This window comes from Schistocerca nitens, chromosome 3 (assembly GCF_023898315.1).
Source record: "Schistocerca nitens isolate TAMUIC-IGC-003100 chromosome 3, iqSchNite1.1, whole genome shotgun sequence".
Taxonomy (NCBI): Eukaryota; Metazoa; Arthropoda; class Insecta; order Orthoptera; family Acrididae; genus Schistocerca; species Schistocerca nitens.
This window is the reverse complement of record NC_064616.1, coordinates 604,631,175-604,646,040: the sequence shown is the minus strand read 5'-3', so window position 1 is coordinate 604,646,040 and position 14,866 is coordinate 604,631,175. Positions and strand designations below refer to the sequence as shown.

Genomic DNA, 14,866 nt, shown 5'->3' with positions numbered 1-14,866 from the left:
TTGTTAAGCTGTACAAACGCAAAAATAGGAAAAGGTAATGGTTTAAATTAATATACATAGAGTCTAGCTGCAAGAAAACCTAAGCTTCAAATATAACAGAACTCTTTTTACGCATGTGTTATCATTTAAGATATATAAAACACAAATGTGCAGTAAAGTTTTAAATAAGGACATAAATGTCAGGTCTTTTTGGTCCAAAATTTTGCTAAGTGAATGCTCCTCAAAGCATTAATCTTTGAATGAGAGTCAAACACTCCACGATTTAAGAAATCCATCACACATTCTCACATGTAACATAATTCAACCTAGTGTAAAAGGAAATTTATTTTGAAAGTAATGCTTCTCATACCACCATTTGCAATATTTCCATGCAACCTGTTAGAAATGTAAACAGTTGTGAAGCCACACTTATTGAAATCAGTTTGTTTTTATGAAGTATTGCATAGTCTTTGTCCTAAAGCATTTGACACATGTTGCTGTCAGTAGACGTTTGTGTTTGCACTGTGTTTTGTTGTTGTAAATGGAGCATTTTCTTTTCAACAAGTTTTATTTTGACATTTTTCTCTCATTTGTGTTTTATTGCTGAATATTATTCTGCAGTAGTGAGCTAAATTAAAATTCATTGTTAGATCATCAGTTCTTACCAATCAAATTACAAAAAATAAACTCAAAACTAAAATGATGAAAAATTCCTGGAATTCTAAAAAAGTTCCTGGAATTCTAAAAAAAATCCTGGAATTCTAAAAAAATTCCCATGTTTTCCCAGTTTTCTCAAAAGTGAGAAAATACCCAGGTTTTTACTGATTGTCCCAGGGCGCACACACTCTAAAATTGCCTACCGCCCACAGACGAATGGCCTCATGGAACATTTCAATAACATATTGGCAAATATATTTTTGATGCATAGTGATGAACAGACACACCAGGACACGATACTGTCTATCATGAAATTCACATGCAACACAGAAAAACAAGACACTACAAATTGCTTGATATTTCCCTGATCCACAGCTGAGAAGCTGCTACTAAAAGGGATGTCAAAAAACGTGACCTTTTGACAAAGCAAGCTGGGATAATTTTAATTCCCTTCTTGTTTTGCCACCTGCCTCCTTAAATTCGTTTTTTCACTTTTTACAATTTACCATTAACATACATGAATATAATCTGTATTTCCATAAAAGAGAAAGGTTGACCCTCCTATTTAAAGAATATAACACCAGATCTAATTTTGTGCTTAGTTTTATGTATGTAATTGGTTTTCTAATTTATTTTGTCTATTACTAGTTAATATCTTTCATTATAGGGCTAAATCAGTAATTGTTTCATAACTTAAATTCTGTTGTTGACATATAAACAAATGTAAATTCTGCACTAAGTATAAACATTTGGAGGAAAAACTAATAGTAATTTTAAAGGATCTATTGTCTCTATTCAAAAACATGTTGGCAAGACCAGCCCTTCATTGATTCCAAAGTAATTAACAGTTTTGTCAAAAGTATTGTTTGCATAACTATATTTGTTAATTTCATGATTTAAACAAATAATATGGCCTAAACCTCATAGTAGAAGAAACTGCTAAAAACAACCAATTTTTTGATGTATTCAGTTAATTTAATGAGTTAAGTTCTAATTGTAATTTCTGTAAATTTAACTTTGAACAATGTGTAGTTTTAGTGATGATATATATAAGGGCTAGATTTTTAGTCACAAGACAGTCAGCCCATGAGTTTCTGACGAGTAACCTGTACTGGTTATAACAACAACAATGCTTCAAATTAACTGTGGAATAATTGTTAAACAATTAGGCAATTAGGACATGTGTGAAAATGGTGACAGTATCTGCTCCATATGTACCTGATTATTCTTCGAGAACTGTGAACTTTGTGGTTATGTTTTTACTGCTCGTAGATGTTCAACAGCAAACTATTACAGCAGTACATAGAGTTTTGCTTGCAAACTATTAATGAGGCTAATTGAAGGTTAAATGAAAGTGCACTGGCCATATAACTGTGTATCATTGGGGGTTGTGCAAAGTGAAAAATGAAAATTAAGGTACTGTAAAACATAACTGTGCATCTGTCAGCTACATCATTTAAAGTAGTCGGTGTCAGAATCCACAACCCATTTTTCAGCTAGTTTAGCAATGCAGTACATTGACACCAAGGACAACAATCAGCAAACAAAGAATAAATAAAGCAGGAGAGACCGCCACAACCTTTTAGAGACTTTTACATCTATGTGAAAGGTCAGGGTATCAGAAACATTATCAAAGTGCTACATTAGCACATATTGAATCCTATGTCACTTGTCAGACATCACTTACAAAGTTGAGAATGAGAATTCTACATCAATGAGACAGAAATGCAGAGATATCATTTATGCATGAGGACCTACCATTGCCCTGAAGTGCCAGTAAATGGTACAAGGTATATCAAGACCTAGCCAATTATTGCAATTGATGGAAGTAACTTCATCTGAATGTTGCTGGGATCATATGGGCATGAAAACATGATCAACACTAGGATGTAACAGCACCACCACATGAAGGACCACTGACTAGATCTGCATTCAAGAAGTTGTAGTAGACTCTGAAACAGTGGGCAACTGTTTTCACAGATGGGGCGCAATGTTGTATGTTGTGTATCATCCATCATTGTGTATGGGAAATTGTCAGTGTCTGATGAAGTGTGTGTCTCTGGTTTGATACCTGTCTCCTATAATTACTCATCATTTAATATTTGTGATTTTTGGAAGGTCCTGTAACTCATTTATTTATGAAATATTTAAACTTGGTAAAACATGCTATGTATGCACAAACAGAAGTAGTCTCATCTGAGACAGGTCATTCAACTCAATGTCTACATTTGTGTGTGCTCAACATATGTGCTTCCAGGGAGAATAGGCTCTTGTTGATGGTCCTGTTCTTAAAACTGGTGTTTTATTCCATATTCTATATACAACTTAAGCTTTTCTGAAAGAGTATCATGACCTACACAATTAAAGGCCTTGGACAAGTATTAATTTCACCTCCAACTCTAACTACTAATGAGACTTACTATTATGTCACTGTCCTGGTTCTTGTAATATTTCTTTCAAGAGCCAACCGCCTGGAACAAAACTGCAGTTTTGATTTACCTTTACTACTTCAAGCTACTGCCATACACTTAGTGTTTCTTTTGTGACCTAACCTTCTGTCTATAATGTTTTTTTTTCCAATTCTCCCCACATTATTGTAAAAATAAACACATATATAATCAGGTGAAATATTTTTTGTTCTCTCCAACTAAAGCATGAAGAAAAATGTAAACAGCATATTGAAAGTTAGATGATGAATTTGTTGCCTCCAAGGAACGTTAGGCACTAATATCTGTTGATATTTTATAGATAAAGTATTTGTTTATGAGACATCTAGAAAGGTGAATGGTCTGTTGCTATTCACAGTGTACATAAAAAGCATAACCTACAATATCAGTAGCTGTCGAAGAGCTACATAGGATATCTTTGAATTGAATGTGCGTACTCTCATGGTGATTTCACATATATATATAATGTGCCACGAAGTAGTGTCATGTACATAATTAAACTATACAGAAGGAAAAAGTTAAAACTCTTGTGGTCAATGTTTGTGTAACTGAAATGACTTCAATGTTCATCCAATATTCAATCTTCGTAATCTTAAGAAACTTGTACTTTGTTCGTTATTTTTTAGTCAGGTAATATATAAGGAGGAGTGCTTCCCAAACACACACACACACACACACACACACAAGATATGCTACTATGTATCAGTTTATCCATAGTTAGAAAGTGAGTTACTCCGCAACTACAGGATAAAAATGGTAAACAAAACTGCTCTCATTGTAAGTGGTCTGTGTTACCTTATTTCACTGTCTGCGCCCTTCAAATATGCTATTTAAAATAACACTCAGTAGAATGTTAATAACATGCAGAAACCAAAAGTATAAAATCACTGAAAAAAGTTTCTGTATGTTGATCATTGATTTCTTAATGCCGATATCCATTCATTTTTCAGGTAATGTTACATCTTAAAAATGGCCTTACTGTACATTGAAACCAAACACGCATGTTTAAACAAACAAATTACAACTATTTTGTTCTTCACAACCATTTTAGTCAACTGGCTAATTTATCATGAAACCTTATTGTGTGTCACAAGCAATGTGGAACTGTACCTCTTCAAAAAAGTCCGATCAATGGCAAGAAAACAGGAAATCAATTGGAAAATGAAAACAATTGCCAGAGCAGACTAATATTAGAAATCTGTAGTTGAATTACAACAGTAAAAATGGTGACTGTTGTTATAAGGAAAGAAATAATATTAAGAGAGTTTATGACACTTATGAGCTGCATACCTGGCTCTTGCCCGTCTATTGCTGTCGGTGTTATTCGCTTTATGGGGAATCCATCTTTATCGATACCATTTATCTGAAAATAAAATACACTTACAACAGAAATGATTTATGTAGAGATCAAGATTCCTATATCAATAATAAAATTGTTTTGTAAAATTTTATTCTTTAATTTGGAGCATCCACTCCACACATTACAACCAATCACGAACAATTGAATCACATGCACGATCCTAGTAGTATGACGCACCCTCTTTACCACTAAAGATGGTGGCAACATGGGATGGGCTCCTCAAGACACTAAAATCCTTACAGAGCCATCCATGACTGCTGAACTATCACCTATAATTGACTGAGGTTGGCATGTTTTGTGTACATATTGTGCTGAATAGCACTGGGATCAGGTAACCAGGTCATACAAGTACTCTCATACCCATGAAATCGATGAAGGTATGGGTTTTCAGCAGGGTTCTGTGGGCTAACAGATGAACAGAATCAGACAGCAGATTGTTGCTTGGTAAGAGACGATAGCACAGACATATCCTTTGTAAACACCTCTGACACCAAAATACCTTCAGCACTTGCCTGAAAAAGGCCTTATTGGCATGCAGAAAGTAGAACATCATGTGGTGTTAGGTACATCTGATATTAATGTGTACCATTGTGTATGATTAAGAATCATCCCAGTGATCTTCCATCACAATTTAAGAATCTAACAGTGGTGTTTTGCTTATCTCTGTGCCCTGTGATATGTCATGAGCAGAGGCATATGTAGTGGCTTCTGTACCCAGTATTAAACAAATGGTGCTAGATGAAATAACTGCTCATCACTTCTTGTGGTCCAGTATTGAAATGGCAAGGGATTTGTTGCACAATGCTCCCTTTACCCACTGTTACAATCTACAATTATCATCACCCATGCATTGCTGGCCATGCCAGTGCCTACAGCGGCAGCATTCTTCCCAATTCGAACTATACTGACTGGCTAAAAATATGAAGCTCCCAGAAAGGTGGAGTATGTGAAGTTATTTCAGTGATTACACAATCAAGTCAAATTTACAAAGAATTTGGCAGAATAAGCTCACTTATCAGCATGATGTTGCAACCCCTCTGTCCCGGATGTATCCAGTGATTCATTTGAGTAGGGTTTCATAAACCCATTGTATCCTCTCCTGAGACAAGGTGGCACCAAACAGATCCTTGATATATTCAGTACTGTACCTGGGGTGGAGTAGATGTCTGAGCTGGTCCCAACACGTTCTATGAGGGACAGGTCTGGGGATCTTGCTGGCCATGGGAGTTCCTCAATGTCACACAGTTCATAGACACATGTCATATGTATGGACAAGCATTGTCCTGTTGAAAAATGGCATCACAATAATGTTGTATGAGAAGTTTTGCTGTCAAAGTTCCCTCAATCACTACCAGCCATGAACTGAACTCCATCCAATGGATCCCCACACCATGACACTAGCAATAACATCACTGCTGCCATACCAGCCAATAATGGTCACCTAGGCTGGTTAAGGACCACGATTCATCACTGAATACAATGTGATGACATTAATCAGCAGTCCGTGCTTCCTGGTCACAGTGCCACTCGAAACACAGCCATTTGTATTGTGTTGTTAATGGAAACCTACACTGGGGTGGTAATTCTGTGGCCTGGATACTGCTAGTCTTCAACCAGTGGTGCTGCTAACACTGTCTCACTGGAGTACAAATGTATTACCGAGCGAGGTGGCGCAGTGGTTAGCACACTGGACTCGCATTCGGGAGGACGACGGTTCAATCCCGTCTCCGGCCATCCTGATTTAGGTTTTCCGTGATTTCCCTAAATTGTTTCAGGCAAATGCCGGGATGGTTCCTTTCAAAGAGCACGGCCGATTTCCTTCCCTGTCCTTCCCTAACCCGAGCTTGCGCTCCGTCTCTAATGACCTCGTTGTCGACAGGACGTTAAAACACTAATCTCCTCCTCCTCCTAAAAATGTATTAGTTGTAATGTAGAGTATTTTGAAGGGGATATGGTTGTTTTGTAAACAATTTGAAAATGTATATTTCCCCCCCCCCCCCCCGGCATACGGGGTGTGGGAGTGGGGGTGGGGGGGTACCCTCTCATATACCTTACAAGGCCTTGGTTACGACACTAAACTAATACACTCTGGTTGCCATTCTGTCTGACACAGAGCATTGCAACATTAATCATTTACATACCACCAACAGTGTATGTGTACGAAGTTATATTGACATCCAACAATATCTTCGGTGTGTTTCACTTTTTTGATCAGACAGTGCACTTATATGGAGGTACATGAGAAATTCATATTTGTAATAAATGTGAATACAAGTGTGAATTCTGCCTCAATGTGTGAAAACTCAGAATTACCTAACATATGCTATTTGTATCTAGATGAACTATTTTATAAGAGACAGTTTGAAATAGATTTTTCTGCAAATAAATAATGAAAGTGTAACCAGTTTTCAGTTACTGGTATCTCAAAATATCTGGTGAAGATCAGTTTGAAAAGAAAATGTATGTAAGAATTCATTTGCAAAAGGAAAACCTCGCCTGGGCATTAAAGCAACAATTTATCGGTATTATTGCACTCGTAAGTTATGCTCTGGTGCAATATAAGCTGTGATCAGTTAAATGGTCTCCATAAGATACGTGCTGCATTTAGCAACATAGGACCAGGCAGTGGAACCTAGTATCTTACAACAAAGAAACATTTGTTTGCCCGCTAGCTGAAGGACAAAAGCTGGTATAATGTGAATACTTTAAGGTGGCAGTTTTAGATCGTGTGTGTTTTGAACTAATTTTTTGTATGATAGTGGTACAGGTTGGGTCTGAACTACCTTGTTTATGACAACTTCAGCAAAAAATTGCATGGTAGCCATTATTTAATCCTTCGTGTACTCAGCTTTGCTGTGCATTGTGCATTGCTCATTGCTTTCTTTTCTTATTTTGAAATGAGTGAAGACACTAATTCTGGTCCATCAAGGACTTCAATTATGACTTCCACAACACCAGAAGGAATCACTCTAATCATGAGCATTTCACAGAAACACAGAACATGGGAGTAGCCAGATTGCCCCACATGAGGAATGTGAGGAGGTTGTTTCTTGGGTGGCCTAAGTCCTCGTTTGTTTATTCTTGTGGCTAACTGTCACATTACAGTGTCTACGGTCTGTACTAATGAGCGGATAGAGTTATTTTCAGTTTTCCTTCTACTTTAAGCATCTTGTTGGTTCTGTCTGTAGCATTGTCAAGTATGGGTCACATGGCTATGAATGGCAACAAAAGGGCTCTACAATATCCTAATCGTAGTTTCTATGTTACAGATATGAAATCAATATTCTGCAGATTTTGTAATTATTGAATTAGTTGGGAAAAGAAAAGTAATGCTGAGAAACGTTTCAGTTTTGATAAGCACTCTCTTTAAAAGCAGAAAAATGCAGCTGCTTCTCAATAGAAACAATCATTTGGTGGAAGCTTAGATAGAACCGAAAAAAGAGAACAAGCAAGAAAAAAGAAACTGTTGAAGTCTGTGGAAAAGCAAACATTTCATTCAAAAAGCTCTTATTATGAAGGATAAAACTGTTTGTTCTATTTTATTATTACTTTACCTGAAATCATCACCTTGTTTTTGAATCAATTTCAAAGCCCTAAAGCTTTTTCTTCAAGTACATAGTGTGGCAACTTTCAATTTTGTATATCTAATCATTAAAAAAATCTAATTTCACTAACAAATAGATGTTAATTTTGCCAGATATAGATGCTACAGTTTCAGATTCCTTCTTATGGGACACCCTATGCATGGTGTCACATGGAAAAATCAGTAACTGCACTAACTGGAAGATGGTGTCCCATGTATCATGCATCCATGTTCAGTGGACAATCAAATACCGTATTTACTCAAATCTAAGCCGCACTTTTTTTCCAGTTTTTTTAATCCAAAAAACTGCCTGTGGCTTAGAATCGAGTGCAAAGCAAGCGGAAGTTCTGAAAAAAACTTCTGCCATCGAATATATGTAGCGCTACACAGGCATATTTTGAAGACATAAAGATGAATACTGGCAACAAAATCTCTGCGTCAGTAAATAAATTTTTAAAAAAAGGTAAAAGACGAGCTTTTTCCTCTGCCCTGAGTTTTGACCACTGCATTTTCATACATTATCCAATGAAGTAAATGGTTGCTAATAGGAACTTTTATGAATTGTGAATCACATGCAGTATTCTCTTCACCATAAGAATAATACGAATATAAACATTTTGCCATGTATTGTTTCGTGTTTGCTGCTATCTCATTTAAATCCCGTCTGCCTAGTAAACTACAAAACTAGAGTGAGACAACAGCAAATGCGGAAGAATATACATATCATGTCATGTTTATATTCGTATTATTCTTATGCCTAATAGTGATACAGTCAGAAATGGAGCACGGCAATAGACTGGATTTTTAAATCTAAGATGACTCTAATTTCTGTGCAGAATGTAATGTACTAAAGAGGTGCCTGCAAAGATTTTCAAACGGAGAAAATTTTTTGCTTAACCCTTGTTCAGAACGTCTTCTATCATATGCTGTCTATTATTTGGTTCTTGTTGATCAATATCAAGGAAAGCAGCAGTGTAAGTAACAACAAATAGCAGTCTCTTGCCATCTTGCCATTGTTCCGCTAATGGGACGGGAGTAAGCAGCGGTAGCATGCACAAAGGCAAGCCATGCCACAAGCGGCAACAGGCCTTAAACACGCACTATCAGAATGCGACAAACAATGCATGACACAGTACAGTAATGCATTTTCAGCTTAGAGTGACGTAAACACCTATAACTAAGAAAATGGTGCTTATCAGATCAAAGAAAAATAAGCAATCAATTCAAACCAGATGAAGCACGTGAAAAAGGAAGGGTACCCATATAAATACGGACAGAGCGCCTGATGCATAGCAATGGCTACCTGGTAAAGCTTAACTGCTAAGCTTACGACTCGAACGAAAGTACTGTAGCTGTATCGTCATTCATTCAACCTAAATTGTGTCTCATATTACAATGGACCAATTTTGTTTCGATTTGGAGATGCAGCCTAAAACTTTTCTCACCCCTTGAATTTCGAGTCACAAATTTGAGGTGCGGCTCAGATTCGGGAAAATTTTTTTTCCTTGATTTCGAGTCTCATTTTTCAGGTGCGGCTTAGATTCGAGTAAATACGGTAGGCATATATTGTGCTTTGTATCCATACTGCCATTGCAAATGGGTGATTACATCTCAGTCATATGCTTTGTTGAACTGCTCCATTCATCAAGGTGACATGACACACTCTCAAGACGGAGCAGTTCCTTCTAATCCAATTACTCATGATTGTATATATTACAAGGCAATTCACACAGACATGTAGGCATTTTAAAGCAAACACACACACACACACACACACACACACACACACACATCGGAATTTACCTCAAGATAAAATAATTCATTTGGTGGCATGAAAAACCCTCGGTACAGATGTTTCTTTTTAGATACGGGCTCAAGATTTATCTCCTGTATCACGTTTCCTTTCATATCAATTAACTTCAGTTGTGTTAATTTTGATATTTTCTTCTGATGTGTGGGTTTGATCAGTACTGAATTATAAGCACCTGTAAAATTTGGGATTTTTATATTAAAATGATGTTACAAATTATTGGATTAAAAATGACAGGCCACCATTAAGTAAAAAATACAAAATACTGCACACAGAAAAATGGTGAAGTGATTTACACAGAACTCAAAGAAAGTAGATTAACAAAAGCTGCAAATTATGAGGCAACTTTAATTCAAAAAGTAGAATAGGAACTACAAAGTTAAACATCAACAGAAAGACAGAGCTCAACATTTACCTCATTGAGACAAGGAGTACCAATGGGTCCAATAAATGGGGTCAAATACACACATGCACTCGGAGTCATTGCATGGTGGTGTAATGTTACAACTACTTTTTATAAACATTGGAAGAATTTCACAAGCTTTTAAAAAAGGAAAATTTGTAATGTTTGCATGTGAGTGTATATGTGAAACTGAGAGGCACACACTGAGAGGTACTATTTGAAATAAGTGGAGATGCTCCAGAGCTGTGGCACGATCAGCACACATGAACACATATCGAACACTGATGGTGTCTGTCACATACACTCAACTACATATGCTAAGTTGACTAGTGATGGAAGTAAATTCAGTCATGGGCAGACAGTTCAAATGTATACTACAAGAACAGGACAAAGTCTTTTATATTTTATTGCAATTATTTTCTAATGTCATTATAAATATGCAGGTATGTCACAGTTATTATAATGATTGTGAGCTGTACCTACAGGATGATTAACAAATAAAGAAAGAATAAAAAAGTTGGAATTTGCATATAAATTAACACAAAACTACTACAATAAGAAATCAATATCCATACAAGCAAAGATTAAACATTATAATTCAGTTATTAGGACACAAGCAGCATTTGGATCAGAGTGCCTAACATTGAATAAGAAAGGCGATTTAAGAGAACTAGAAAAAAGAGAGAGAAAAATATTATGAAAAATTCTAGGTCCTGAGAAAAACAAGGAAAACAGGTGGATTAAAAGGAGAAATGAAGACCTATACAAAAATACAGAAAAGATCACAGATACAATGAGGAAGAGATGGCTAAAATTTTATGGACATTTAAAAAGAATGGAAGAAACACCGATTACAAAGAAAATTTTTAATTACGTTAGTAAGCTGAAAAACACTGTAGGATGGATCGAAGCAGTAAAGAAAGACGCCAACAAAATAGGTGTTACAGAAAAAATAATACGTGACAGGAATAACTTTAGGCTACTTATAGAAAACGCAAACTATGAAGAAGATGCGCCAAAACCTCGACCCAAGAGAGTGTGGACAGATGAGCAGAGACGAGCAGTTGGCGAGAAAATGAAGAAGTACTGGGAAGAACGGAAGAAAAAGAAATACCATAAGTCTTAAGATGTATGCGGTCCATAGCTGGCCAAATTCATAATAAAAAAAAAAAACTCATTTGACAGAAGTTATGAATGTAGATTATGTGAATATACTGAAGCACAGGGAGGTACGCTAGAGTAAATGAAGCAACAAGTTCAGCATCACAGAAAATGAAGAGTATACAGATATAGATAAACAGCTAATTGTTTAACAATGGTACTTACACCAACAGAAAAATATGTTGCAGGCACAAAGACAACAAAAGAAAGAAAATTTCAAATGGAACAAGGCAACTTCTCTTCAACTTGGATAAAAGAAATATATGTATACATATTCTTCTGCATCTCATTTTTCTGCTTCATGATGAACAGTCTATCTTTTAATTAATGGTCATAGTATCTGTGATAGGCTAAAATTAAGTAACCACTGCACAATATTCAAACAGTTTGCAATAAAAAAATGTGAGTTGCTATGGGTTTACATTTGGCTCCTGTTAGGTCATAAAATGCTTCATACAAAATACAGCTAACATATTCTTTCTTTAAACAAAAGACAAGATCTATATCTATCACCAGTCATGAGAAAACATATATGTAGTGCACTCACCTCTGCCCCCACACCCAAACAATACAGGAAGAGTAACTGTTCATAGGATCAACTGTGTCTCATACACAGTTCAAGTTATCGATATGACTTTTTCGCGAATGATAGCACACAAGGAGTACAGTATTCTCCCATATGGTTTATACACAAAACTTTGTTATCTACTGACATACTAATAACCACAGATTTCTTTCAATAAGATTCTAGAAGAATGTATTATTAAGTAAGCAACCGAGGAGAAAGCATGTCAATAACTAATGAAAAAGCTCATTGTCAGTATAAAAATAAACATGTGATTTCTTCACTTATGTCATCACAAACCAACACAAATTCTCATTTCACCTTCCTTGTATACTATCAGTTGTCAAAACGTTGTTTCAACATACTGAACTATTTATGAGATACGGTGGATCTTATGAATAGTTACTCTCACTGAATTGCTTGTGCAAACACACAGAACTAAGAGTACTACACACAAACCAATTTCTCAAGATTGGAGACAGATATAGATCTTCTCTAAGTTTAAAGAAACAATGAGTGTGTTAAATAAATATCATATACAGCAAAATAAGGCCCAACATGAACTAAACATAAACTGATAAAAGTAATATTTTCTTTTTAAACTATTGAAATTTCATGTAGTGAGTTACTTAATTTTGACATATTACAATAACTATGACTGTTAACAAAGATACAGGGAGTTTACCATTAAGCTGACAACCGAGACTATAGGATGTGGAAGCATCAAATTTTTTTACTGAATGCTTTCTATAAAATGGTCTGAGAAAGATTGCAGAGCAGCCAGCAGGTATGAGACAGGTACTGATGCAGCAACTTACAAGTTAAACAGCATCCTCTGTGTGCACCATCAGGCACATATAACTGTGTCAGGCTAAACATGAAGTCTGCGTGCAGAGGAGCAGCTTCCTTTGTGTTCTCACACTCATGTGTCATTGGCAAACAAAATTTTTTTATTTCATCTTCCTGAACTTTAATTCCCTTTCCAAATTTCTCCTTTGCTTTCCTTACTGCTTGCTTAACATACAGATTGAATAACATCAGGGAGAGGCTTCAACCCTGTCTCATTCCCTTCTCAATTACAGCTTCTGTTTCAAATCCTTCAAATCTTAGAACTGCAGTCTTTTTTCCGTACAAGTTTTGGATAATCTCCCACTCCCTGTACTTTATCCTTGCCACCTTCAGAATGTCAAAGAGTTTATTCCAGAGAACATTGTCAAAATCTTTCTTCAAATTAAGAAATGCTATACATGTAAGCTTGCCTTTTTTCAGTGTACATTTTAAGATAAGTCAAAGGGTCAGTAGTCTCATGTGCACATACATTTCCCTTGAGTCCAAACTTACCTTGCCCTAGGTAAGCTAACACCAGATTTTCATTCTTCTGGAAATAATTTGGGTCATTATTTTGCAGCCATGACTGATAGTTCTGTAATAGTCACACCTCTCAGCACCTGCCTTCTTTGGAATTTGAGTTATTACATTTTGCAAAATGTCTGAGGACATTTCACCTGCCTCATATATAGGGTGGATCAAAAAGAATCATCTGATTTGAAAAAATCATAACTATTATGTAATTTGAGCTCTGTGAGTGAACAATGCACTGTTGGAAAGAGCAAACTCTCAAGTTTTACATGGTTCCCACTAGGTAGCAGCAGTGTGTGCCCACTTCAATTCTAGTAAAAATGGTGTCAGGATGACAGAAAGCGTGTTGTGTTCTATGTTTTGTGCAGTGATGGTCAGTAAGAACTGCTCAGCATGACTATCATATTAGCTCCTACAACACAGAGCATTAGACGATGGCATGAACAATTCCAAGGAACAGGTTGTTTGTGTAGAGGCAAATCGCCAGGCTTTCCCCCAAGTGTCTGACACAGTCATCAAATGCATCCACCAAAGTTTCAGAAGTAGTCCACAGAAATCCATTTGCCATGCAGCTCAACAGCTCAACATGCCCCTGATGATCATCTGGCGTGTGTTGCGTTGACGTTTACTCGTGAAACCACACAAAATTCAGCTACTGCAAGCTCTTCTTGAAAGTGACAAACAACATATGGACTTCTGTAATTTTGTTCTTGGCAAGATGGAGGATGACAGTTTTCTTCCAAGTTTAGTATTTAGTGATGAGGTAACATTCAATTTAAATGGAAAGGTGAATCATCATAATGTGAGAATATGGGGTATGGAACAACCACATGAAGTTGTACAATGTGAGAGGGACTCCCAAAATTAAATGTGTTTTGTGCAGTTTCATGGGAAAATGTGTATGGTCCAGCTTTGTTTGCCGAGAACACTATTACAGTAAGCACCTAGCTCGATATGCTTGAGAACTTTCTTTTCCCGCAGTTGGAAACTGATTCAAATAACTTCATTTACCAACAGGATGGGGCACCACCACACTGGCATCTGAAGTGGAGGAATTTTTAAATCAAAGGATTACTGAACGATGGATTAGTCATACTGGACCAAATGATTCAGCTTTACATACTGGCCTCCAAGGTCACCGGACCTGACTGTATGTGATTATTTCTTGTGGGGGTTTATAAAAGACTCTCTTCATGTGCCTCCATTACCAAAACAATGAATGAACTGAGACATTGCATAACAGCAGCTATGGAAGCTGTAACTCAAGACATGCTTGCTGCAGTGTAGGAACAATTTGAATACTGCATTGACATATGTCATGCATCTCAAGGGGGCCATATTAAACAACTATGAAAAGGTATGAAAAAAAAAAAACTCATTGTGTTTCCCGTTCAACAAAAACAAAATTCATTGTATATGTTTATTAGTTTCAAAAATATAGTTGTGCCAAATCGGATGATTCTTTTTGATACACTCTGTATTTTGCAAGCCAGGTGGAATAGTTTTGTCTTGGCTAGCTCTCCCACAGGTGTCTATAGTTCT

At 36.4% G+C, this 14,866-nt stretch overlaps 1 protein-coding gene across 1 annotated transcript in view; it reads right to left on the bottom strand.

Moving 5' to 3' along the window:
- Positions 1–14,866, bottom strand: part of LOC126248535 (hemicentin-1-like) — an 838,517-nt gene that overhangs the window by 634,902 nt on the left and 188,749 nt on the right. The window contains exons 6-7 of the mRNA XM_049949594.1: positions 9,830–10,011; positions 4,374–4,446 (exon numbers count right to left, since the gene is read on the bottom strand). Coding sequence (XP_049805551.1) covers positions 4,374–4,446; positions 9,830–10,011 — 255 coding nt within the window. The remainder of the gene's footprint in view (positions 1–4,373; positions 4,447–9,829; positions 10,012–14,866) is intronic.